The sequence below is a fragment of the Anguilla rostrata genome, chromosome 3, assembly GCF_018555375.3.
Source record: "Anguilla rostrata isolate EN2019 chromosome 3, ASM1855537v3, whole genome shotgun sequence".
In the NCBI taxonomy this organism is placed as follows: Eukaryota; Metazoa; Chordata; class Actinopteri; order Anguilliformes; family Anguillidae; genus Anguilla; species Anguilla rostrata.
This window is the reverse complement of record NC_057935.1, coordinates 50,816,855-50,844,110: the sequence shown is the minus strand read 5'-3', so window position 1 is coordinate 50,844,110 and position 27,256 is coordinate 50,816,855. Positions and strand designations below refer to the sequence as shown.

General features: G+C 39.5%; 1 protein-coding gene across 1 annotated transcript; it reads right to left on the bottom strand.

The window, feature by feature from the left end:
- Positions 1 to 2,066: 2,066 nt before the first annotated feature.
- tgfbi (transforming growth factor, beta-induced) lies at positions 2,067 to 24,631 on the bottom strand. Its single transcript, XM_064328122.1, has 17 exons — positions 24,445 to 24,631; positions 23,946 to 24,044; positions 12,594 to 12,658; positions 11,810 to 11,967; positions 11,430 to 11,594; positions 10,880 to 11,026; positions 10,506 to 10,647; positions 10,039 to 10,251; positions 9,612 to 9,749; positions 9,153 to 9,298; positions 7,657 to 7,793; positions 7,048 to 7,178; positions 4,776 to 4,900; positions 4,265 to 4,367; positions 4,089 to 4,156; positions 3,096 to 3,120; positions 2,067 to 2,849 (listed from the first exon to the last, which is right to left on the bottom strand). Exons 1-17 carry the CDS (start codon positions 24,558 to 24,560, stop codon positions 2,788 to 2,790), a joined length of 2,040 nt encoding a protein of 679 aa, XP_064184192.1. The 5' UTR covers positions 24,561 to 24,631; the 3' UTR covers positions 2,067 to 2,787.
- Positions 24,632 to 27,256: the final 2,625 nt, after the last annotated feature.

The window sequence follows — 27,256 nt, the reverse complement described above, 5'->3', positions numbered from 1 at the left end:
CCCCCTTGACCACAGCAGACGAGTCTCATAAATGGACTGATGTCTGACATCATGGACCTTTAGGATCCACCTCAGTGGTGTGCAGAAAAGAGATCTCATAGGGTAAACCCTTAACTTGTACTTTGACCTGCAGTATGCTCTTCTCAGCATTAACGATAGCATGTGTTTCAATGTTGAAATCAATTCAGTTCAGAATAAATTTCATTGTGATTGTAAGCAAGCCTTTTTTCTTTTTTCCCTGTCCAACTTTTTTCCCTGTTCATTTTGTTACTCAATTATACTGCTCAAAAGACAAATGTAAAAAATGCAGTGCTTGGTTAAATTTGTTTCTCAAACCACTTCTGCTGTTTCTGGCCACTGCCTAATCCCACATTATTCAGCTTTTACCCTTGCTTTTGATCCCTCGCAGGGCTATATTTTAAAGCCTGGCACTGTTTAGTTTATTTAAGAGTCTAGTGGTTTCTGACAATTTCCCTGGAACTGGCTTTAATGTGGTCTGTCTTCTCATCCTTTCCTTTGGGTTTGCTTTATATTCAGCCAGTATCTACCATCTCAAGATGTCTGTCATTCAACAGAACTGAAGGTGAACTGACTTATTTCTTAGTCTGAAAAAAACTGCAAAAAAAGGCATTTAGCCTTTGAATATTGTTTGAACATTGTATTTATGTTATACTCTTACATGTCAGGGGTGGCCAACCCTTGTCCAGGGCAGCCACAGGGTCTACTGATTGTTCTTGCTGCTTAGCACTTAATTGATAAAGCCATCGATGGCAGTTAACTCATCTAACCTTATTTCTTTGGTAAAATGTGGTTGTTGATTTTAAGGTAAAACCAAAAATCAGCAGACCCTGTGGTTCTCCTGGTTTTTGCTGAAGTTCTACACTTTTACCTCAGAAACTAAAAAACTAAATTTGCCACTTGAAAGTAAATCAACAAAATGTTCTGCAATTAGACTGAATGGACAACAAGTAAAAGAATGGCATCACTGTACATATGTGACATATATGACACCTATAGCATACAGGTACAAAAAAGAAAGGTTTTACTATGCTGTGCTGAGGAACGGAGGCCACAATACGCAGCCACACACAGTAATTGGAAGTGTTTGGGTCTTCCCTGCCCCTTCAGGCGACCTGACCTTTGTGCACGACATGCTTTATCTTGTCATATTTGGATTTGTTATGCTGTCTTTTGGCAGACCAACTGCAACCCAGCAGCCACTGCTTGTAACCCTGGCTGCCCTCCTCACCTTTTTGGCTGTAACAGCTTGGCTATGTCTGGCCCAGAGTGTAAAATAGTTCTTGGAATGTCTCATTCACACTATTCTGGATTGTTCCCTCTCAGGCCTGCCAGCTGGGAAGTGACGGCCAAGCACATGCATGTGCCTCAATGACCCCAGCCACTAGCCTTTACAGGAAACTGGATAGACCACAGACTGATGAAATGAGGTCAGTTCAATTTAGATGGCAAAGTTAAATATACCGGTTTTGACTCTAATGACTTAGCATTAGTATTACTGTTCATTGCCTAAACCTATAAGTATGTACTTATGTAATTCCCTTTGGATCACAGCATCTGCTAAATGCCTAGATGTAAATGTAAAACACAGAGTATAATAAACCTACTGTCGAGACTTGGGGTGCTTCTCTCCTTCCAAGGAAAAGGCACAAGGAATTCTAATAAAGGAATTTCTTAAGAACTGTATACCTCTCTAGGTTAAATGTGATGATAATTTGAAATGCTCACAACGTAGTAACTAGGATATTCTATTATAAATGACATTTGCAGTACTTCTATAAATAATTTATATAAAAAAGAAAAGCAGATAGTTTGCTCTCCTTTTGTACTTTCTGCTTCAGACAGCAAGAAAGCAGAGATGATCACTAATATAGAAGGCACGACAGCTCAGAAGGTGCCATTGCAGGTGATTGAACCTCTACCCACACAGGGGCTACAATGCACCAAACAGACTGCACCAAAAGCCCCTCCCACTTTTATTATTACGATGAGATCAAAGTTTACGACATAAATGAATGAATCCTAGAAATGAGTGCACAGAGTAACTCTTTGGCTACAAAATGAACATTTTATTTTGAGATGTGCAGACCTCTATTAAAAAATCCCTAACACAGTATGTTACAAATAGGTGTGTGTCATGGGCTCTTTAACTAAAAACAACCAAACAAAAAAAAAAAAAAAGGAAAGGAAAAAACACACACACACAAAACAAATGACATGAACTGGACTGAAATGCTTGTTGCTTGTTGGTATTTTTAGAATCATCTTAAACCATGCAAACATGCTACAGGTAAATGGAAAGAAAACACCATTATGCATTTTTCAAAGGTCTGCTCCAAATTAACAATGAGACATGACATGACAAACAGAAGAGTCACCTCAGGTGTATGAGTATTCAAACATTCTTAATGAATTCTTAATGAAGCTACATGTAATATTAACAAAGCCTTTACTAAATGCCTTGACTGAAGCCAAATGCCTTGGCTTAAACATCAGACCATTCACACATCAAATAAGCAAAAAATGTTTGTTTTTTTTTTCAATCTAAAAGTTTGGTATAAAAAAAATAATCATACAAATGTGTCTACCAAAATATTTCATCTCTGTCTTTATGGTTTTCTGGATTATGTAGCTTTACATTTGTGAAAAGATATGGACTCATTACCTGCTGAATTTTCAAGTGTAAGCATATATTCCTCAGCAAAAGGAACTACATTTTGAAATTTTTATGTTTAAATTCTCCAGACGTTTTTTTCCTTTTACAATGAGTTACTGAACACGAGAAATTGTTCTGCTGGAATGACTTCTCAAAACCTTCTGGAACAGATCATCTGGAAGAAAAAAAAAAACATGAAATAATTTTCAATCTAGCATAATACATATATGCTTGTAATGTCATATACAGAGGATTAGCCCTCTAACTCACATTCCATTTCAAGCCTTCAAAGAAGGAGGAGGCTGAATAAAATTTTACATTCACATCATATTTGAACATACAGTGCATGAAAAACTGTCATCTGCATGACAGCTGACATGGCAGCCCTTCATTATTTAAGTTGATGAATAGAAATAATTACCATTTCTAATAGCCTGTCTGTGAGTCTGTAAGAGAAGAGAAAAAAAGGATATGACATAGCATATATTTTAGAGCAAGCAGAACAGAGCAAAACTTCACTGGCAAAACATTAATTTCAAAGGTGCTTGTTTTATTATTCATGTGTGACTACCTCCCTTGCTAAAAGTATTTCTCGGCTAATAAAACATATAATCCTTGGAATTTCAGAGATAATGATTTGATTTATGGGTTGCACTAAGATACTACTAAGAATACTCTGATATCATAATTGAATGAAAAATCTGAAACTGAAAGCTATGATGGCAGATCAATGAAATCATTTAAACAAAATGTGTGCTCGCTGAATAATGTGTTTTGCAGCTAAAAGGACTGTTCATTTTTTCAATGGCCTATAAATAAACATTTAAAATAAAAGCAGTGAAATAAACTGAGATTAGATTATCTAACATTTCATTCTAAAAGCAGGTTTTTTGGAGAAGCGATATACTATATTCTGTTATTGTGAGGGCAAAACAAAAAGAACAATGATTTACATTCTTCTTAAAGTTCTGGTCAAAAAACGTTTTAAACATTTCTAAACTGTTTTGAAACAATGAGAATTCTGTATTTTACTCTGGCAGATTGTCTCAGTCAATATTTGTTAATCTGCTGGGATTTACAATGGAAATATGATAGAAAACATACATGTATCAGCAAATAGTAATGTGGTCAAAACTAAACACAGCCCTCAATCATTTTAAATGTTAGAATCGCACAAAAAGTGAACTGGTTTGGTTTTCTGCCCTTTGCCCTTCAACAAATGAATTGTTCACTGTAAGTAAATGACGTATCACCATTTGTTTAAACTACAAAATGTTCTAAAATAATTTACCAGATTAGACTCCCCGAAATATAGCATAAACATTATTGTATCTCTCCCTTGCACATATAATATATTTTTTTAAATTAAGGTGATTAAGATTATTCTCATGTTTGGGTGTGCACAGTGACTTACTCTCACAGTGGAGGTGTGCCTGAACGCCCTCTTTGATGGTTCTGCTGCATCACTCAAAACCTTGGGAGCTGAAAGAGATGGAAAACATGAAGCTCTGTTAGCATCCTGATAGTGCTCTATTGCACTGAGCTGGCTGCATCACTATGGTGACAATGCGTTAGAGCTGACAGTCTTACGCAGAGACTGGATAATTGAGCCCACGGCATGGACGACTCCATTGGTGGCCATCAGGTCAGCGTCAGTTACAGGGATCTTGTTGACATACACAGTGTAGTTTTTCTGAGAGAACAGAATATGGCAGGGGCCCACGTTAGCAAGGTAAATTTCAATGTGCACATTTTGTTTTCTGAGCCTCACACCTAAAAATCAATCACACATGGGTATACAGAAAATTGTACGTTGATTCCTGGGCTTGATTTTTTATTTCACATATTTTAAGTCTATTTCATATTTCAATGTATACTAATACCAGTACGTTACATGCTGCCCCTTCTTTCCATCATACATTTGGAAAGGATGGGCCATGAACACATTAAGGTTTTTAAAAGGGAAGCAGAGTAAGACTTAAAATACCGAAATGACATGCCTGCAGGAAGGAGAATTATTCAGATGTGAAAGCACACATAAACTCCTCCAAACCCTGACCCATCCCCCCCGCCCCCCAATTCCCACTCCCAGATTACCCACCAAGCTCAGCTCCAGCCTCTCTCCCTCTAGTGGCTTCATCCTGCTGTGGGACCCCACCCCACCACTGACCAGAATCTCATCTCCTACGTGGTACTTCAGAACACTTGCCAGCTGGTTAGGGTCACCTATGCAACACCAAAAGGAGTTATGAAATCACTTCATGGCAGGTGAGGCTAACCTCAGATTCATCACTTTGACAAAAATGTGGTCCCAGCTATGTGTAAGAACGAGGTTACTGGCTTTTTAAAGCTTTTTAGAGCTATTTACATATGTATTTCAGCTGTTCTTTTAATTTTTACTAGTATTTAATCTGATCTATTATTATGTAATCCTTTACTAGAAGTAACATGATATGCATTTGTCACATTTTCTCTTACCAGACCAGTTTCAACATATTTGTGTGTGTTTATATACAGCTTAAACACAAATAAATACATGTATTTGGAACACACATTATTTGTGTAAAGAGAACTACCAATTCAATTGATATAAAAAACTGTTCATGGACTAATACAAATAATCAAACCGCAGCATATCAATAGACAAAAAAAGCAATCAAGCATATAAAAAGAATATGACAGAAAACAGTATCCTTATACGTTTCATGAACACAGTAGAAGGCATGTAACCTAAAATATGCCCCTGTACCTCTTCAAATTAAAGAAATCTATCAAAAAGTTTAAAAATGTCTTTTGATACTTCTCACAAGCATATAACTGCAATAGAGACTCATCTGTTCGATTGGGGGCCTGTGATAAGAAAGGCCAGCTACTTGCATATGTTTCAAAGGATGCACAAGCAAGAGAATGTTTCATTGTGATTAGCTATTCCCAATTGGGGAGCAAAGAAAAAAATGGGACTTAAGTCAAACAAATGTTCAGTAACTTTAAAATAGACAACCTCTTATATCCATCTTATATCTTTTATCAATGTCTATAAAATGAACTCAACTGATAATAATGATATTTCATCCTTTCTCTCAGGCTAAATATTATTATTCCTCTCAGAACACAGGGAAACTCAGATCAAGGAGACTTCAGCCCTGGAAGGAAAAGCTGAGTATGAGTGCATCTGCTTTGTAGCAGAAAAGGTACACTGTGGGGGCAGACTTGGCAAATGTGCGCAACTGTGGTTTGGAAAGACACAACAAAAGAGGTCTTTAATGGCAGCTGTTTGGCTGCAGCTAAGTATGACTCTCAATCATGGCGCTCTCCTTGCGGCAAACAGTTCCAGGGTGAGGTAATGAAACGAATGGCAGAAAGCTTCTGCAAGTGGAAGAGATAAAAAAAGCCCCAAGGTCCAGAGTCACTGACAACATCAGTCAAAGGTAGCAGCTGTATGCTGTATTTCCTAGTGATGTCAGCATTTGCTGGACTGGGACTCTTCTCTCAAGGCTGTTACTAATGTAATGGATGTAAACCGTTTTCTTGCTATTGTGTGATTCCATGGCAGCCAAGTCTGGCTAGGATTAGGCAATTCAGCACATTGTAACTGAAATATATCTGAGTTTTTGTAGCACAGACTGTTGATTAGGAGTGATGAAGAGCCAGACAATGAGTCAAACATTACTGTGTGTTATAAGTCAAGTTCAGATTTGTCTGCCAAAGATCCAAAGCTCAAATTGTGTACGGGAAGGATAGAGTCCAGGGAGCCAATTCCAAATGTGTTTCCATTTAAGAAAAAACACATCATGTCATCTACAGGAATGACATGGTGGAGTTTAGTGACCAGAGGGCTGGCAGATACTGTACAGGAAATAAGGACAGCTGTTGTAGCATGAGAATGTAGCATATTTTCCCTATGCTTTAACTGTGAACTAAGGGATATATTCAGAATTGAGTGAAACATTTAAATGTGTTTTGTGTCTAATACAGCAGAATCTGTTGGTTGTGCTGTGTCTCCCTGAATTCCCTGAAAATGAATTACTGTTCAGAACTGAGCAGGCAGCAAATTCAAAAAGGGCAAGGCAAGTGCACTATAAATACATTTAAGTATGGTAAATTGTGGACGCAATGTCTATGTGAAAATTGGAAAAGTCATGTTTTTGCGTGGTGCTATCAAGGGCACACCAACAGAAAGTCTGCATCAACAGGTGCAGCAGGTGCTGTTCTATTAATTGTTACCTACATAATCCATGATTGCAGGAGCCCCACTCTGTTTCCTACTGGTAAGGTGATATCATGACATTTTATTATCCCTGGTCAAGTTGACACCATGCCAAGAAGAACTGGGCCAGCCTCACACACACTCAGCCCTTTGTAGCAGTAATTACCCAGGAGTTTGTTGAGATCAGCTGGAGGCATGGCACTGAAGGCTTCATTGGTTGGGGCAAAGACGGTGTAGGTCCCAGCCTGGTTCATCATCTCTGTCAGGCCGGCTGTCTGAATGGCTCCCACCAGGGTGCTGAAAACAGGAAACGGGTCACTGCACTTCGGCAAAGCCACCTCAGGACACACAGGGTCTTAACAACAAGAATGATGGAGGGGCGAGGGGGTGAAGAACCGCCTGACCATGTGAGGTCAGAGAATTGAAATGTGTTCAAATGAGCCACTAGAGGCTTGAAAAAGAACAACAGAAGGAGTCAGAAGAAAGTCCATTCCCAAAAAAACAATGAGCAAAAAAAAAAGTTTAATCCATGAGTGGGCTAGGTTAATGCTGCAGCAGCAATAAACTGCACAACGGTGCCTCCTGTTGGTCTGCTAAAGCATATATGCACTTTTCCAAACCCATCCCATTGGGCGTTTGAGGAGCTTTTATGTTTCAGTAGTAGTAGTTGCAGTCTAGTTAGGAGTGTTGTGTATGAGGCCAGTTGTTCTTTAACATACCTTTCTATCAGGTTACATTAGCTCTAGGCTCAACTGCGGCAATAATGTGCCCCTACCTGAAACGGTCATCTCCCTTGAGCACATCCATCACTGTGCCTACAGGCGGGGTAAGGAGCTTGTCCACGGTGAACATGGTGGCAAAACGGCCAGTCTTGTCATGGGCGGCAATGCAGACGTTCTCGATGCACAGATTCTGAGGGTGAGGGAGAGTGCAAGCCAGTGAGACCCTTGTGGACTGCTGTGTGGCTAGAGGAAAGAGTTATGTGACAGCAGACAGGAATCAAGGGTGATCTGAAGCTTTCCTCCCATAGCAGAAATGTGAGATTTACTGTACTATACCTGACCACAGACCCTGAAGAATCTGGCTGTGAATGTTGGATATAAAACCAAAGGAATTAAATATTTGCACAAAATCTTTTGCTCATTGAGAATTCTTATATTTTCTTGCAACCACACGGGAAAGGAAGTCCTGCGAATTACTAGGCAAAGCAGGCGTGGACTGAAAATCTCCAGGAAAGCAATTCACAATTAAATTTTCCAATTCATGGTAGTAAAACTATTCTAGTGGTGAAATGTTTTACATGACATGTGGTTACAAAATACACTTTCATTTCACGCACTGACTGTACTGTGCTGTGAGAGCACGGATTAATGTGCCATCAAGTTACAGTAGCCTAAATGAGTCACAGAATTGCATGTCTTTCACACAAATAGAGAGCCAAACACTGGGATCTCATGAGTGCGACAGCCTGACTTTGGGATTGTCCCACTGACTCAGGTGGGCTTAGGTTGATCAGTATTCCTCTGTCCACCACCATAATAAAGCCAGCGTATTATATACGGTGCCTATAGTTCATGTTGTGTTGCTCACAATGTACAAAATAGTCAGTGATTCACGCACAAATACATGTACTGCAGTAACACCTGCATGCAAGTGTGAGTGACACTCACACAGAGCATAGTGCAATTCAAATTCCAGACAAATATTTAAAAGAGGGGCATTGAAAAACACTGCAGATGTCAATATTCATGAACAAGGCTTCCCTGACAGTAACAGGTAACTTGGGCATTTAAAAAGTTTTCCCAAAATAAGTTCTGTAACTATTCCTAATCGTATGGATATGATTATGATAGGATGAACTACACATAGCCTGTGTCCAAGCAGCCGAGCAGTATAGTGACAAATAAACTGGACTCAACAAGTTAAAATACAGCAACCTAACTGTGAAGATGTGGTTCAATACAATGGGCACAACATGCAAATCTGCATCTCGGCAGCCAGCAGGAGACTAGACCTGAAAGTTGCACGCTCAAACTGTGCTTGTGTGCCCATGAGCAAGGTAGTTCACCGCAACTGCTTCAGAATAAGCATCCAGCTGAATAAACAGATCACAGGCAAAATATGAGCAATGTAGGTGGCCCAGGATGCAGGCTCCTGCCAAGCGCATAAATAACACAATGTGTTGGGTTACCGTGCCCTCGGAAACAATGGAAACCAATCATCAGATAGCCCTTGGCCCCCCACTTCCAGTTCCGGCACGGGTGAACTCACGTGGCGGTAGACAAACACCCTGAGCTTCAGCCCATCCACAGCCTCCAGCACCTGGCCATGGTACAGACTTCTGGAGGACAGCTGCCCCTTCACGATGTGGTGAGAAAGCAGTGTCTTCATATCTGGAGTGATCGTTGTACTGACCTCTGCAGATACCAATTACGCCGCCGTTAATACAGTGTTGGGCTTTTTAAAAGAAAGCCAGTAGTTTATCACAGAAACATTATTTATCATTTTAATCATATTTCTCATTGGAATTTTGCAGAGAAAAAGAAAAGTTTTGTTAATTTGGAAAGGCACAATAGGGATTTTATTTCATTGGCCATTCCAAGTCAGTTAACCATCCCTTAATATTTCCAAACCAATGCCTCACCTGGGTTTTAGTTTATCATATAACCACCAGAAATCAGGAACCCCAAGGTAGCGACTGAGCATAGACAGGCCACTTGGTGCTCTCACCTTTAAAAGCATCATCCTGAGGTGCAAGCAACGTCACAGACTCAGATCCAGACAGGTGGGATTCCAGGCCAGCCTCAACGAACATCATATTTGCCTTTGAAATACTGGATTCCTGTGCCAGCTCCGACAGGGTCTTAGCTTTAAGATAAATACATCAAGTCATGTTGAATTCATATATGGCCCATTGAGTGCTGCATTGCTGTTAGGAAACAGCACTTTAAATCAGACGCTCATGGGTTTGAATATCAGGTGAAGTACTGCTGTTGAACCTTCAAATGTGAATTGTTTTAGGAAATAACTAAACATATAAATTAATAATATGTCAAATGCAAGCAATGTAAAGTTGTCCTTGATGAGGCTGTCTGCAAAACAAATGAATCAATAAGATTGTGTTACTGTATGTGGGGTGTTCTGTAGGACGGCACACCTGAGTCAGGGATAAGGAGCTCATTGATGTAGTGGACTACACCATTGGTTCCCAGTTGGTCCTTCTTGGTGATGACGGCTTTGCCATTGAGAGTCATCTCAGTGCCATCGCAGCCAACCTCCAGCACAGTGCCCTGCAGTGTTTCCAATGGTGTCCCAGCCACAACTGACTCGGAGCACTGCATGTTCTTCAGGATGTGGTAGTTCAGAAGATCTGGGTAATCACCAGAGGGCAATCTCTGTTCATACTGATCAGCTTGTCTTCCCACACTCAAATACAAAATTTTACTTTAGCACATTTCAGTAGTTTGCATTTTCTAGAAAAGGCCACCAGCCTCTCATATCTGGATGTGTAAAATAACTGGTTATAGAACTTGCCTGTGACTTACACAAACACACATTATCCATCAAAGGGTTTTAACTCATGGAAGTCAGCCTGCCTAGAAACAGTTTTTGGGTCTACTCTACCTTTCAGAGCCACAGGGTCTCCCAGAATCCTGTTCAAGGTCTCTGGTGGGATCTTCTCAAAGGCCTCATTAGTTGGTGCGAATACAGTATAGTGGCCATCGCTTTCCAGCAAGTTAGTCAAGCCAGCAGCAGCAACAGCAGTCTGAGACAGACACACACAGTTACAAACACACCCATAGAGGACTCTCACCTTCTTATAGAGAGATATAAGTGAGCAAATGAGGCCTCTCGCAGAGGTCTTGCTTCCTGTGCTGCTAACTATGGCCCATAAGGCTATCATCTCCCACCACTCATTTCACATAGAACACGACTGTATAAATGGGAAGTTGTATAAGGTAAAATTTGAAGGAGTATGATGAGACTTCTCCACTTACACGCAGTGTCTCCAGGTCATCGTCGGTGTCGATGAAGGTATGGACATTGTTGGTGATGGCCGTGATGACCCGGTCAACGACATGCACAATCCCATTGGTGGCATCTTGGTCCGTCTTCACCAGACGGGCACAGTTCACGGTTATGATCTTCACAAGGAAACAGCAAAAAGGAACTGAGATTTGAGGACCAATATAAATTTTATCTGCTGAAAACTGTTTTAGTGTGCGTTTCCAAGACCCCTGTTCAACTAAACAATCTATGACTTTAAATTCAAACCAAACTTCATATATTTCTGAATGTGTTCAAGAGAGACAGCTTAACACAGAAATGGAGCACTTAAGAGGTACAGCTGCATGCACACGTGTTACAGGTTTCTTGTAAAATGCATACTGTCAAGCACAGGGTCATTTTCATTGCTAAGGGAAATTAAAAACTCAGTGGTTATGGACAAAAGAAAACTGTGGACGTTTGATTTTGGTTTATGCTGAGCTCTCTGGTGGTAGATTAATCTGACATGTAAATCTAAAGCCAACAGTGGGCATCACTTACTCCATTGGGGTAATGGTGGATATGAACATCGAAGTCCTGGTACATGGAGGGGTAGGCTGTGCCGTGCTTGAGGTCCTCAGAGGTCAGACGTCTGTTGACCATGTGGTAGTGGAGAGCATTGAGCAACTCAATGTTGACATTGCTCACCAGGGCATCCAGGATTTCCTAATGAGTGGGAAACAGCAGAAATTTAGAGTTCATCAAAGTTTTCACCTTGAATGCAGTTGGATTTTTAGCACCTGGCCTCCTATATCACCATCAGTTGGTTTTGAAAGGTGTCCTGTGTAGTGCAACTTAAATAACATTTTGTCAGCCTGCAACACTTTCACTTGGTTCGGTAATAGCTGCTGTCTGGCTGTGGAGGTGCTGCGGGAACTCACAGATGGCAGGGCAGCCCAAGCCTCATTGCTAGGAGCAAAGAAGGTAAAGCTGCCAGGCCCCTCAATCTCCTCCTGCAGTTCGGCCCTCTGAGAGTACATCTTGGTGGTGGTGGCTCCGACCACGCCCAGGGTGTTGTAGATGTTGACCAATGGCAGAGCTGTGAGAGAAAGACAGCAGAAAACCCTGTCATGGGAGAGTGCCAAAGAAAACTGTGTGGCTCTCAGAGGGATACTTTCATACATTTGTTTTTTCACAATTTACACGATGAATCTTTTATGACTGTATTTATGGGCTGGAAATGTCCTTTCATACCATTCAAACCCAGCTCTGAATGTTGGGGCCCACAGTCATGAGCTTGTGTGTTCCTCAGAGTTTAGAGCAATTCCTTTTATGCTTGTCTAAAAACCAAGTCTACGACTAAAAAGTTCAGGATAGAGCAACTGTAGGCATAAAAGAGTGAGGAAGTATGTCACTGTTTTAAACTAGATTAAACCATCTCTGATGCATTTTAAGATTTACATGATTAATATGATTCTGTCTGGCACACTTTAAAAAGGATTCTCACCTAAAACAGATATCATAAGCTTACAAAGACCTTGGAATGCTCTCTGGCTGTTTAGTGCAATAGAAGAACAGCATTCTAGTAGTACACATCTAGCAGTTCCCTACCTGGATTGGAAGTGGGAGTATCTGCATGATGGTGTACATGTTACAAATAATGGGATGGTTGCAGTAGCAACTAACATCAACCCCACTGAGCAGCACTGAGTAACACTTGTATACCTGCAGGACAGCCCTTCTCTCCAGGAACCTTCTCATAGCCGGGGCAACACTCATAGGTGATCATCCTGGAAAACATAATAACACAGAGGTTTACCATTTGATCTTGATTGATCCTGCAGCTTCAACTGTGCCATGTGGCTTGGAAAAATGTAACTGCATGAGCATCAAAATCTATAACAAGGATTCTACACCCTTTCTAATGCAGGTACTCCATCAACATGAACCTTTTCATATTCAGGTTGAAAGGTTGAAAATCTGGGTTCAGAAAGTTCACCCCAGTATTTTGTTCCAATCACCTGGATTTGCTAATTAGCATAATTTGTTAGGCAGGAAATAGGACTAATTAGTGAAATCAGCTGGCTGAGTTCATGGGTAGAAGAAACACATGGTAGGACTGTTACTTTCTGACTCCTGGACTTTCCACCTCAGCACATGTTTGTTATGCCAAAACACCATAATTTCACCCTTCACTTCTGATGGCCAAAATGTGCCATTTTCCTGCAACATATTTTTACTTTTGAGCTATGTTTTTGTAAAAGAAATGATTATTTACATCCAAAAACAACTTTATTTAGCCCAAGATCAGATCACTGTGCTTTAAAGTTAATATATGATGAGGTATCCACTTGAATTTCCATAATTTAGGTGATTGAAAGGTGCATTATCAATGCAATGCAATTTTCTTTTATTTTTAAAAGGATATTTAAAATTCTTTATCTACCTCCTGCCTCTCTAGCAGCACTGTGTGGGGAAAACATGACTGATGGACCCTTTATTCCTGCACAAACTGTGCCTTGCGTGATAACTACCACATGACCCGACCATGGTGCTCCTCCTTGTTCCTTTTGGATATCTCCACCATAAATCTGCACTGGGTTCCAGCCTTTTGCAGAGGGCTGTAAAAACCAATTTCCTCTGAGAGCCAAAGGAATCCAGAGGCACAGAGCTGGCAATGTGGAGACCCCAGAGAAGACATCACAGGGCCAAAACTGACTACAGCTCAAACATTGGATCCTGCCAGTAAAAATATATGAGAAATTCTTCAGAGCGACCGACCAGGCTAAGGTGTGCTCACTCAGCTACCAAAGGAAACTTAAGTCTTCCAGCGTGAAACTTATTTCAGCCACTGGAAAGTACACATTATATTCCCACAAGCGTCTCCACCATCTATCTTTATCTTCACCACTATAAGCCTTACTGCAATGTCAATAGTTGCAAAGGGTCAGCACTGCGTGTAGCCAATGATCCTTGTCAGGGGAGAAATGTTCTTAAAAATGTGGAGAGCCAAATTCCACGCACAAAATCATGGCACCTTCACTCTTACTTGAAATTGAGGGATCACCATAAATTGTGACATTGTCAAATTAAACATGAAGCCTCCTTGAGAGATTAATTGTCATGAAAACATTTTCAGTCATCTTTTATAATATTTTTGAGTGATAATTCAACTGGGCACAGCTCTCAGACACTCTATAAATTACACAAGGCTACTAGAAATGTTTTTGTAAAGTAAATGTGACCTTTTGTCTATTTGTTATTGGTCAAGAAGTAAACATAATAACATCTGATGCTCCTGTCATAAAAAGGGCTCTGAAGAGTTACATGACCATTCACTTCATTTTTCATTAGATCAAAAATATCATAAAATGACTGTCAATATAGTTGTTTTACTATGCACTATATAATAATACACTGGCATTCAGTAAGGGTGATCTTTCCTACAACATATCGATACAAAAAAATTCTCAAAATTCTCAGGCTCAGTAAGAACACGGAAAGACATTTCCAGAATACTCTGTTTGGGTCACCATATACACAGTCCATTGTTTTTTAAAATCCTATTCAGGACCACACACTCACTTATTTTACATGGTCCACATATCAAACAAAAGTACATATTCAGAACATTGTATTCTTACAACATTCATCACTGTTTTTGCGCTCACACATAGTGTCACAGAAAATATATTTTCTTGACAGCCTTGAATATCCCAATTCCCAAGACATTTTTTTTAACCTGGGGTTCAAACCCCACAGTAATACTGCCGAATTTATCTCACAAAGCAAGCCGTTTTTCAATTTTCTTTTTTGGTTGTAGTACTCAAATCTGAACTGAGATTGCAAATACCATTGGGATGTCTTTCCCTCTTCTTTTTTCCCAGGCGGGTTAGCTCATGTTGCAACTGGACCTGCTTTACATTTCCAAGAAAAATTAATCTGAACCTTACTAATTTATTAAAAGAAAGCTTTGCAAGGAAATACTCATATACATATTCTCCCCTTTCACACCCTGCAGTAATCACCACATCATCACAAAATGACTTTGGTGGTCAATCAAAGGGATCAAGCAAAGTTCGAGCAACAGCGAAAGAACCCAAAGGAGACATTGCAAGAGTAAACTACAGATTCAGTGTTCTTGAAGTATGTCTTATGATTACTGCCCGACAGGCTGTGTACTGCATAACACCATGGCTCCAGGAAGAAAAGTCTGGCATTTGTTTTGCTTTCTTGTATCTAAATCCTGACTGGGCCCGTCTGACTGCAGGGTAAGCATGCAGCTGTCTGTGTCTCCCAGGAAGAGAGGGATATGGATGGCATAAGGATGACAGGACTGTACTTGTCTCATTGCACAATAGTGACTTTGGTTAACAGAAGCACCTGCAAACTGCAGGTAACTGTAATTTGTAGTAACTGTAACTGTTTAGGCAGGGCAGTGCATTTCCATGAACCTTATCCATGCAGGAGGTTATGATAAAAATTAATAGTTTTATCACAAGTTAATGTCTATATTGCTCAGTCATCAAGACATTTTGCATTAGTCACCTTGTATTTAGTCTATTAACTCACCAAAACATACTGAGCATAGCAGTGTGAGTAATGTAACTTACTACACTGTTCCACTGGATTATGCAGCTTTAGTCTGTGTAGCACATTGAATTGACCTCAGTGTGACCTCAGTGTGTCAAATTTGTCTATTTGATTGAAGAGTTTACGGTATGGTGTTTGCCTGATGAAAAATGCCATTTTAGATGGGAGAGCAGGAAAACAGAAAGCTGTGTTTGAAGGGGGAGGAGTGCACACAGTGCGTGCTTAAGAGTGGCCAGCATCTCATCTGAAGATCACAATATAAGAAAGGTAAAAGTGTCACACTGGAGGAGATTAAGTCAGGTGAACACCACAAACCATTCCAGATTCCCATTCCAATGAATACACACTGAGATGATGATCTCAATTTAAGCTCAAAGAGGAAATTGGGGGAATAGGACACTCTTTCATTCTTTGAATCTCATTACCAAACCTGATGTCTGCTCTAAACATATTTTAATAGTATGAAGTACTCCAAGTTGTATATTGTTCAAGTAATTGTATAAGAGATTCCATATAATTCTTCATATTTATACATATTGTAAAGGACTGAGGTTAAAGTAAATTGTGGAAAAAGGAAAAGCTTTTTTAAAAGTATAGGATTTCCGATTTCAGCCAGAGTACTCATGTACAGCTTTAAGTAATCAGTGGGTATTAGCCTAAAATAAGAGTAAAGAATCAGTAACAGAGGCTGTTTTTGACTTTCAGAGATGGGGAAACCCTGCAGAACAGAGACGCTCCAAATGAGACCAAGCTGATTATCAAAACAGATGGAAACTCAACACCTATTTGTCCTCTGCCAGCACAAACAGAGATAGTAGCCATGGATATCAGACAAAATAAACAGTTTGTCCACCATAATTCAAGCACTGTGTACACTGAGCCTTCCAAGTGCCATGGTAATCTGTATGGCCGAAGTACCCTTCATCATGAGGATCATCATGAGTTCATTTCAGAATTTATCTGCTTAATGCATTCGCATTTCCCTCTTGATTCATCACGCACAGATTGTGTGCTTTGGTAGAAATTCACTTCAATTCAAAAAATATCAAATTACTTTGGATGCTGGGCAAAGGAGCGGGGGATACACAAATGCTTCCAGACCCACTCATTTAAAGGAGGAAATCAAGTTTTAAAACACTTTGAAACATGTAATTCAGCTATAAATTCACTGTCTCCATATAAATCTTCCCAAATAAGACAGTTAAAATAACATTGCACACTCCCCGATTCCCTACCACCAGCCCTCTGGAATACTTTCAGCAAATATCTGCAAGCTGACGGGTTGCAAGTCGATCTGCAAGTTATTTCAAGAGCATTAATGTTGCCATCTGGAAACAATGACATAATGCCTCTCATTCTTACCCATTGCATCAGAAGCAATTTGCAGTTGGACTGAAGAGACATCATGGAGCCCATATTTCAGTCCCTGTGGATCTAGTGGTTCACATCATTCAAAGCAAGAGAAACCATGAACAATGTGTAAAAGTTATTACCCTCCCTATGTGTGCACTCACATACACGGACTTCAATTGTCAGAACTTTACTGCTTAGTCACATTTTAGTTCCAAAGCAGATGAGCAGACTTTGTCCTGCACGGGGAAATGGACTGCATTGTTGGTATCAGACGCCATCACGGGGCACCTTTGTCTGGTGCTGTCACTGGGAAAAGCAGCTAATGTTGGCGGTTAGACGATGGCATGTGATTGGGTTTAGTTTGGTGCCTCTCCAGGAACATGATCAAAAAAAGGGGAGGGGTTGGGGAGGTCAAACAGAACCAGGACTTCACAAGGCTACCTGGCATATTTTAACAACCAAACAGCATGATAAAAAACAAAACTGACCAAAGAGAATGCATTTCTCATTAAAAAAAAACAGAAAGGAACTGCATTTTTAAACAGAGAAGGAAACCAGAGACAAACTCGACTATTTTAACAGAAACATTCCTTCCTGCATTTTGGGATTTTAATTAAGGATAGCCCAACAGCGCCAAAGTATTCAGTGGTACCACAGAGGAAAGGGACAAGCCTTGCACCTAATTACCATCAAAGCCCACCCAGCAGCCAGGGGGAGGTCGGTAGAGGTTCAGACTCCGGTGTGCACAGTCAACGACTCCCCTTAAGTGACCCCCCCCCCCCATGGGCAACCCACACAAAGGTGGGGATTGTTAGCTCCTTTGTACAGAAGGCTGGCCAGCCAGACATCTCCATGCTCTTATAGACCTTAAAGGCTCCCAGCGGATGTCAGCACATCATATCATATATGCTGAAGTTTTATTTCATTGTTCTCACAAAGCCCAGTTATGTTCCTCCAGTGCATCCCTTTGGGTTATTTTTAGACAAATTCACAGACACATGTTGAGCTTCAGAAAATTTAAAAGTCTTAACATAAACTACCAAGGGATCATGGTTTAGGCAGCTGTAACATTCCATTTGGAAGAGACTCCTCAGACCATATGAATGATCTGTTTGTGTTTGGGGTTATTACCCTGCTGAAAGCTCCCACACTAAAACGGTCATTTCCTGGAAGAAGCTGGCAGGCCACTGCAACCTTCGACTCCTCTCTATTACTCTCTAAATAATCACTATGAAAGCAGTACAGTCATGCATTTAGTTTCAAGTACAGTGCAAAACTGTCTATAAAAGGCACTTTGGAAACATATTTTAGTTTATATGTCTGTTCTTAACATTTTCACAAATTTATTTTAAACCCATAATACAATATTTCCGATTGCACAAGACATTCTTGAGTGGGAGAACTTTTATCATGCTCAGAAAAAACCTACAAAGTGGCACATATGGAAAATAGATTCTCTTCAGGAAAAGAACGGTGCTTTTCCAATCAGATTTCAGACAGATACCAGACAGATTAAAACCACTTTTAGGGATGTTCATTGTTATGTTAAAGAAGTAATCCTAACAGTATATGTAACTATATATAGTTAAATTCAAAAGTATTGGGACAGTGACATAATTTTTGTTCTTTTGGCATTGTACTCCAGCACACTGCATTTGAAATAAAGCAACGAATATGAGATTAAAGTACAGACTGTCAGCTTTAAGTTGAGGGTGAACCTTGTAGGAATTACAGCATTTTTTATACATAGTCCCCCATTTTAGAAGAGCCTAAGTAATGGGACAAATTAAGATAATCTGAAATAAAGTTGTCAAGGACTCAATAACTGCCTTAAGCCTGCAACCCATCACCAGATGCTGGGTATCTTCCCTGGTGATGCCCTGCCAGGCCTGTACTGTGGCCATGTTCAGTTCATGTTTGTTTTGGTGGATTTTTTGCATCAGTCTTGTCTTGTGATATGCATTTTGCAAATTAATTCAGGTCAAGTGATTGACTTGGCCAGTCAAAAACATTCAATTTTTTGGTCCTGAAAAACTCTTTGGTTGCTTTGGCAGTATGTTTGTGGTCATTGTCCTACTGCAAGGTGAAGCAACGTCCTAAGAGTTTTGAAAAATTTGGATAGATCTGAGCAGATAAGACATTTCTGTATGCTTCAGAATTCATCCTGTTGCTGCTGTCAGCAGTCAAATCATCAATAAAGACAAGTAAAACAGCTCCAGTGGTCGCCATACATGCCCAAGCCATTACACTACCTTCACCATGTTTCACAGATGAGGGGCGTGATTTGAATCATGAGCAGTTCCTTTCTTTCCTCTCTACACTTCCTTTTCGATCACTTTGGTACAGGTTAACACTCATCTCATCATACCAACATTCTGGAGTCTTATTGATCTGTGTGACAGTTGGAAAGGGGTTTTTATTCTTCTGTCACCCACTACAGTGACTTTCTGTGGTCTACCAGGTTGTTTACTATTGCTGAGCTCAGCAGTACTTTCTTGCTTCCTAGCAGTGTATTAAACAGATTTTGCCACACTCAATGCTTTGGCTATATCTCTGATTGATTTATTCTGATTATCAGCCTCATGAAGTCCTGCTTTGCTGATATTGCTATGTATTTGGTCCTAATGTTGTGAGACAACAGCAACAGACTATAAATGCAAAGTTCACACCGGGTCAACTCTAGACCTTTTGTTAGTTACCTTGTGCACAAACTAACGATGCAAAAACACAGCACAGCTGGCCAAGAAACAGCAGAATAGCCAACTGTTTTGCACCCCTAAAATGGGGGGACTATGTCTGAAAAAGGTTATAATTCCTAAATTACCCAGCATGGATGCATATACCCTTAAATTAATGCTGTTAATCTGCATTTTAACTGCGTTTTATTTCACATCCAATTCAGCATTCCTGTCGGGCCTGAATAATTACATTTTCAGTCTAAACTCAAATTTTGTTTGAACAGCTACCCCTCCACCCTGTCTCAAAGGGACTTGATGACAGATGTTATCCTGAAAATAATGGGAGCTATTTAACTACCATGCTAAGTGGGATTATCTATCTGCAGATATAACATGCAGTTTCCTGAATTGACTGGTTCAAGGAAAAGCTCAGAGTCTATTTTTATAACTCTGCCCTGAACTGTCCTTACATGCCCAGAAGTGGCTGATTACGCAGTAAAAAATGTCCAAATAAGCGCATACAGAAAATGTAATACAGTTATCAGATCAGATTTGCTATCTGTATTAGAACCATTCTTTTATGCTTCTCCCTTTTGAATGGACTGATAGCCAAACTTAGTGGTTTGAATATGTTTACTACAAAAATTATACATATATCGGCCCAAGTCATTTTAAAACTGAAAGCACAGGAGAAGAAAAAATGCTATTAAGTCCTGTACATTGTTGCACTGTTTGCAGTGCCTTTGCCCTTTCATGCCTGCAGCACAGATTTTACTGGAGGGCTGGCTTAAGTGAACAGAAGCTCTTTTGGATACCAGGTGATTGATGCCTTTTTGCAGTTTCATATGAGAGCAGCCTTGCGGGTGCATGTCAAAGCCCTGCAAAGGGGAAAGATCTGAGGCCAAACCCAAGATCCTTTAAATCTGCCACAGTTTTAATCAACAACAGTATTCATCTATATCTGTAACCCTAGGAGCTGAAATAATGTATGATGCCAGGCACCAATCAATCAGAGGAGCAGCTACCAACCAATCATACATCTCATTCGCAAAAAATCCTTCCTAAATTCCCTACACACAATACATACATTCAGTGCCATGAAAGCTCAGGTTTATTTAAGCACAAGTCATGCCATCTGCCCCTGATTACTGAAAATTATTTAGCATATGTAATTTAATAGATGGTGAACATATGGCTCCTGTGCTTGTCAGTTCCCCTAGCAAATGCTCTTTTCTCCTGTGAGAGCTCTCAGAAGAATGAGCAGAGCTCCATTTGCTCTGACTGACCCTTTCATGTCTGAGGAATGCTAGGCCCACTGACTGTGAGTAAAACACTGTGATTCCCTGTGGAGACCTTAAACCCAGTGTCAATCAAATTAGTGCTACCGTCCTTGTCAATACATTCGTGTTTGGCCAGCCTTCCCCTGGAACGGGTGGGTTGCTCTAGACTGAAGTTTGCAATCAGACTGGATGGTTCAATTATTATTCGGAGCTCTGGAATTAAAAGACAGATGGATTTCATTACATCTCTCTCTCTCTCTCTCTCTCTGCTGAAAAGTATAACATAACATACCAAAAATCATAGTCATCAAAAATATGACTCTTTCAAAGCAACCAAATGATGGAAGTGTCTGAGTGTTTGAGATTGTTAACAACATTTCCATTCCCATTTTCCTATGCCTGGTTAGGCAAGAATTTTGCACATACTTGGTCTTCAACATGAAATTTACTCAAATCAATGATGTAACAAAATCCTACTGAAGTTCAGCCTGAAAATTACACAGTACACCACAGTTCATGAGCCACTAATACAGAAGGGCACAGAGTCAGTTGGTGGGACTGTACTTTGTGCCTTCAGTGAAATTATACTGTACACAAGAAAAATTATGAGATGGATGTCATTGACATGACAGATGTTTGGAAAGATACAGCTAAGATCACTACAGCTCAGTAATAGTGAGGAAGTACCCCTTTAAACCATGTTTGGCAAATGAGACTAAATCAACTAAGTCAACTCAGCTTGCAGACAAACATGATGTTAGATGCCAATATGTTTTCCATGACTGTTAACTGATGTCATATTATAAACACAATGTTAGAGATTTGACAACATGAACAGAGCATTGAAGTATTAGCAAAACTCACCATTGCAGCATGCAATGTCATCTATATCTTTGAATAGGGTTATGTGAAAATAAAATATTACATAGTTATGTAATAATGCATAAAAAGGTTTCCAGAAGTATCATGGGGTGGCAGAGCCCCTAGGGCTAATTCACTTTTTTGTGGTCACATGTTAGCTACATTTTCTACTTCAGGAAGTCATTTCCCAGAACTTGAAAACACATTCAAAATGACAAAACGGGTAGTGCTCCCTTTTGTAAGATAACATCTTTACCTGAATTGAGCTCACATTTTGTTCATAAGAAAAATTCATGCTTGTCTGATTCTAATGTAATGGCATCCATTTAAAACAACAAAGCCACACATGGATGCAGGCTACCCAATGGCCAAGTGACTACATAATTAACTCAAGTCTGGGGCCACAGCAATCCTTTAGAAAAGTGCAACAAAATGTAGATCCTGCTTAAAGAGAAGGGGTTTTATGGTTCGTCCCACGGCTTGACTCCCTAAACCAGGCTAGTAAATGGCTATACACGGCTTTGTGTTTTTGGCACATTTTAAACACCAAAGTGTCCACCTGCAGACCAATAATTGCAGTTGTTCAAACAGCTGTAACATGGAAAAGGATCAGTGCTTCCGACCCGACACTGCTGTGTACACAACCCATTGGGGGCAATATAAACCAATGAACTGAAGCATTGTGAATCTGATCAATGGACAGGGTTCTGGAGAGTGATAAGGGACACAGGCAAAGAATCACAAAATGTCTCCCTAGATTGCACACCTCACCAGGTGTTCAAACACTTTAATCAAATACAAAGGCAAGCTTCTAAACATACGATACGACAAACGGGAAAACTATGTATTCACCCGTATAGGGAAAAGTTGTTCATTCCAGATTGTGTTTTGGAGTTTTAGTTCACTGGGAACATTATGCTAAAGGACAAATGTAAAGCCATTTATGAAGAGAGTTAATAATATTAAAATATGAGCTAAAGTAACCAATAACTTGTCATTACACTTATTTTTATAATATATTTTGGGTACTGTATCCTATGCTGGTCTGGCATTAAAGATATATAAAAAAAACTGGAAATCCTTGATGAGTAAAATTTGGCTTCACACACCAGGTAGAATACCCCAGAGCATTTGGAATTAATGGTTTTTCCCCTTTCCTGTAAAATGCTTTGGGGTTGCTTGTGTGTATGCAATTGGCCACAGGTGGTAAAAAATGCTGCTAACATTCTTGTATCAAGAGGCCAAGCATTTCACTCACTAAAACTTTCACAATATATTTCCGCTCTTGAAATTGGGGCGACTTTCTCGTCAGTTGTGAAGTACACCATCTTGTCTAATCAAGACAAAGGCATAAAAATTCATGTGCTGTGCCACAAAAGACAAAATCGGTTCATGTCTAGCCATCAGAACCAGGTTTCTGCTAAACATTTGAATAGCACGTTTAATGATTCACCACAGGTCTTGCTACACTAAGAGTGGGAAATTTGTTATAATTGTAAGAATCTCATGATAGGCGATGAACAGATCCTCAGGAAAGACAACTAAATAACCATAGTTTTTTATTTTCTTTCTGATAACCACCTTCCTTCTGAAATTATTCAGCAACTGAATGAGATTGTTTCAACAGCAGTCAGTTGTTTTGGGGAAAATATTATGTAGGCTATTTAGTTTCTATACCTAAAGCTTCTATTCACAATAGCTAATACAGGCTTTCAATTTACTGCTCTGGCAACCTGGAGATGAAAGAAGACCACCATTAACTTGATCTGATACAGAAACTTTCAGAACAGTATTACAAGTCTCTCTTGATCTTTTTAATAACACTAACAATTTTCAATGGATATCTTAGAGAGGTTGCAAAACTGTCTCAGTCTGAATGTCATAAAACAATAACCTACTTCTTGAAAAGTGAGAGACCACAGGGAGATGTCTGTGGATTTAGAAAGCTGTTCATTTCACAATCTTCTATAAAATGCAATGCATGACAACACTAATGTCTTTACAAAACAATATGGCAAAAGATTCATGTTGCACAGATAGCAGGCTAATATTAGTTCTCAGCTGAATAATCAGGAGGGATCCTTTATAATTGGGCATTCTAAGTTATCTAAGTAGCCTATATCACAGTTATGCCCACTGGGGCTATCTTAAATTCCTAATGCAGCAGTGGGCTACTCCATTATTTTTACATAATCAAAAGTAAATAACTTCATATGTGTTATCATGCATATATTATGTGTAAAACCGTTCACACATGCACCAAAATACATTTATAAAAATAAATAAATAAATAAATAAATAAACGAACTCACGTTGACTTGCCGCAGATTTTGCGATGATACCATTGCTTGCAATTGGTGAAGTACTTCTTATCAGTCCCTGGGATTTTCTGCATCGCGCATACATTAGGGCTGAAGGTAAGAGACAACACAAAAGCTGCATTTTTGTGGCAGTGTAAAAAAGCTTTCTCACTTGTGAGTGATTCAACTCAATCATATGTGCACTTACTAAACTGGGGATAATATTAGTATCTGGTTAATTTTATATCAGCAATAGTCTTGCGCACTTGCCTAGATTTACTGCTCATTGCTCTCCACAACTAATAAATAGCCCCATAGAGTGACTTGGTAAAGATGTCTATATTAATAAGAACCAATGAATATGTTTTTCTAATAACAGTCACAGCACAAAAATTTGCCAAACAAATAATCTTTAACTGTTCCAGCATTATAAAGGAAATTCGTTCTCGCGCAAAAACTATGTTCCGCAAACGTTAATGTGTGTAACTAAATAATATCGAGAGCTTCATACCCATGTTGCCTTCCCCTAATTCTGCTATGTTGAAGAACTGATTTATAAGGTGACTTCGCGACACAGAGCGTCGCAATCACCACTAGACCCAAAGTCAGCAAAGTAAAATGCTTCATTTTGTCCCTTTTCCAGGTAAACTACCCTCCACGCTCCAGAAAGGCTCCGAAGTGTCGAGGGTTCGGTGGCCGTTGGTGCTTTAATATATATGGGCAGTTCTTTTTGGTTGGGGAGGAGCTTGAGAGGTAGAGCAATTTGAGATATTCGCGCGTTACACAAACTCTACCACAGTTCATACTTGAGCTCCGATCCCACATTGGAAGATTCATATTTACATTGGAACGGCAGCAGAACAAAATGGTTAACAATTTCTGCTTTGTTCATGATTAGGCCTATATTACAAATGCACAATTAGTGAAAGTTGCAGATTATTATTATTATTATTATTCATTAGTAGTTGTATTAGCAGCAACAGTAGCATTGCATAGCTGGATCAAATTATTTTTATGGTCAGCTGATCAAGATGCAGTCTATAATTATCCTTATTATTAACATCTTTTTGTAATTTCAGTAATAGCATAATGATGGTAATAATATGTTTAATAACAGGGATCCTCAGCAATGCATTACGTTGTTCAGAGCTCATTTAGAAAAGTGTGGCAGTTAGGGGTTTGGGACTCCTATGGAATGCAATTTCATAGGTGGTCCTTCCTGTTGTGTTGCGGCTTCAGGAATGTCATCCCTCAGTTTCGTTCCTTTCATGTTTAATAGTAAAAAAAAAAGTTAAATATGCCGTTCCAAATATCAGAGCCACAGGGAGAGGACTCCCTAAAACCTGCCATGGAAAATAAGAGGCAATATTATGTCTTACAAAGGGGACCAATATCTTCAGGCTATTGACTGATAACAGACTTGCTATTGCATTTTGGTGTGTGCAGGTAAAGGTTCTAATTAGGTTTTATTGAGGATGGAGATGGACAAACAGTAGTTGTTAAGGTCCAGACAAATATCGATGCGAGTAAAACTTATGAAAAATATTTGAAAAAAAAAATGAAAAAAAAATCTGCTTATGAAAAATGATAAAAACAACTGACTTCACGATTGAGTGATGGCCCAAAAGAGCAGTTTTTTTTAAAAATTACATGGCCACATGTGCTTCTCCAGCAGTTATTAAATGTCAGGACAAGTCAAGGAATACTGTACACTAGTTATTTAAGTTGGACTCATTAATCTCAATTACCTGCATATGTTTTTGTGATTGGAAATTTTTGACATAATGCAGTTTTTTTGAGGTTTTTTGTTTTGTTTTAGCATTTATACCTTCAAGGGACCAAAACAGCTTTCCTTTCCTTGTATTGCAAAAGGGATCAGCAGTGGTCCATAAGTAGTGTAGAATTTGTAGTGCTAATAGTACTTGTACACATTTTTGAACAGGGCTTATATTTTCCAATACTTTAAATTTACACCTTCCGCTGCTGAATTGCACAGTACTGAGAATTCTAGTATGCTGTTAGGCTGTGATATGTCATCATGTCGTAGCACTTAGGGTCAGAAGGCCCCATCCCGAGGGAATGAGCAACTTGAAAAGTGAGGATCGTGAACAGGTACGCAGTGAACTGACGTCCAACTTTTAATGAAATCTTCCATTTAAAAAAAGGGAAATTCCCATGCAGACCACTAACAGTTTATGGGAAAGAGAGCTGAAACTCAGCACGTGTACTTCTCCCTCCAAAAGCAACTGCTCAGAACACTAGCACAGTCCCTGTTACACAGCCGTCCATCAGTTCACCAAGCAAAGCTGTCATCATGTCGGCAGCAATGCATGAGTGATGTTCTGCAGGGTAATGCAACAGAGAAGAGGAATATGTCCACCTTGCCTCCCAAGTGAGCCTTTGTGGCTTTTGTGTGCATCTCCAATAGAGCTTCTTTCAAAACAGCCTCATTCATCGCCACGGGTTTATCTGGTCATGCTGACTGATTGAAAATCCCTGGCTGTTTGATACAAGGCGTATATATAACAAGGGTGAAATTTATGACAAAGCTCTATGAATTTTGTTTTCAAACCATTCAGTATGTTGAATGCCTGATTCAGTGTTGATGTGGTAAATTTAGATGTCTAAATACCTAGATTCCAGGACATCAAATTTTGATGTGAAATGTACCCTGACATACTGATACGATTCACTCTGAAATGAATGTATTGTTAGTCATTTCTGAATCAATTTCTCCCCGCAATGTCCTTACAGGTCAAAGCAATCCTAAAGGACTTTCAAAAAGCACAATGTTGAAAATGTGCTAGGTTTCTTTCATAATATAACATAAAGGGAAAGAAAATATTGAATTTTTTGCCATTCAAGTCGTAATTCGAGTACCTGTGAACCATGAGTTCTGCATTAAATTCCTTCATTTTCCAATATATGCCTGTGATGGAGATGCTAATCATTTGTGGAGGGTTCTTGGCAAAGGTATTCATGCAGGATTTTACTACAGACTTGCACAGTGGAGGAAATGCTCCTGTTTCCAACAGAAGTGTCAGAAAGGTCCAGAAGAAAGATACTGCACCAAGTGTGTTAAAGTTGGAATATAAATAGTTAAGCATTTTAGTCTGTGAGTAAATTCAGTTATTCTTTTCAGAACTTAGAGAACCACCCTTAGCTTGCTAGCCAGCTGCTTGCTGGCTTATTAACAGAGTTACCACATATCTCCAAGCAGCTGACCTTTTTCATAATTTATATTGCTAGCAGCTTATCTCATTCAGCTTAGCCTCCTTCCTTGAAATTTTAGTTAATTGCTTTGAATACCCTTAGGCAACTAG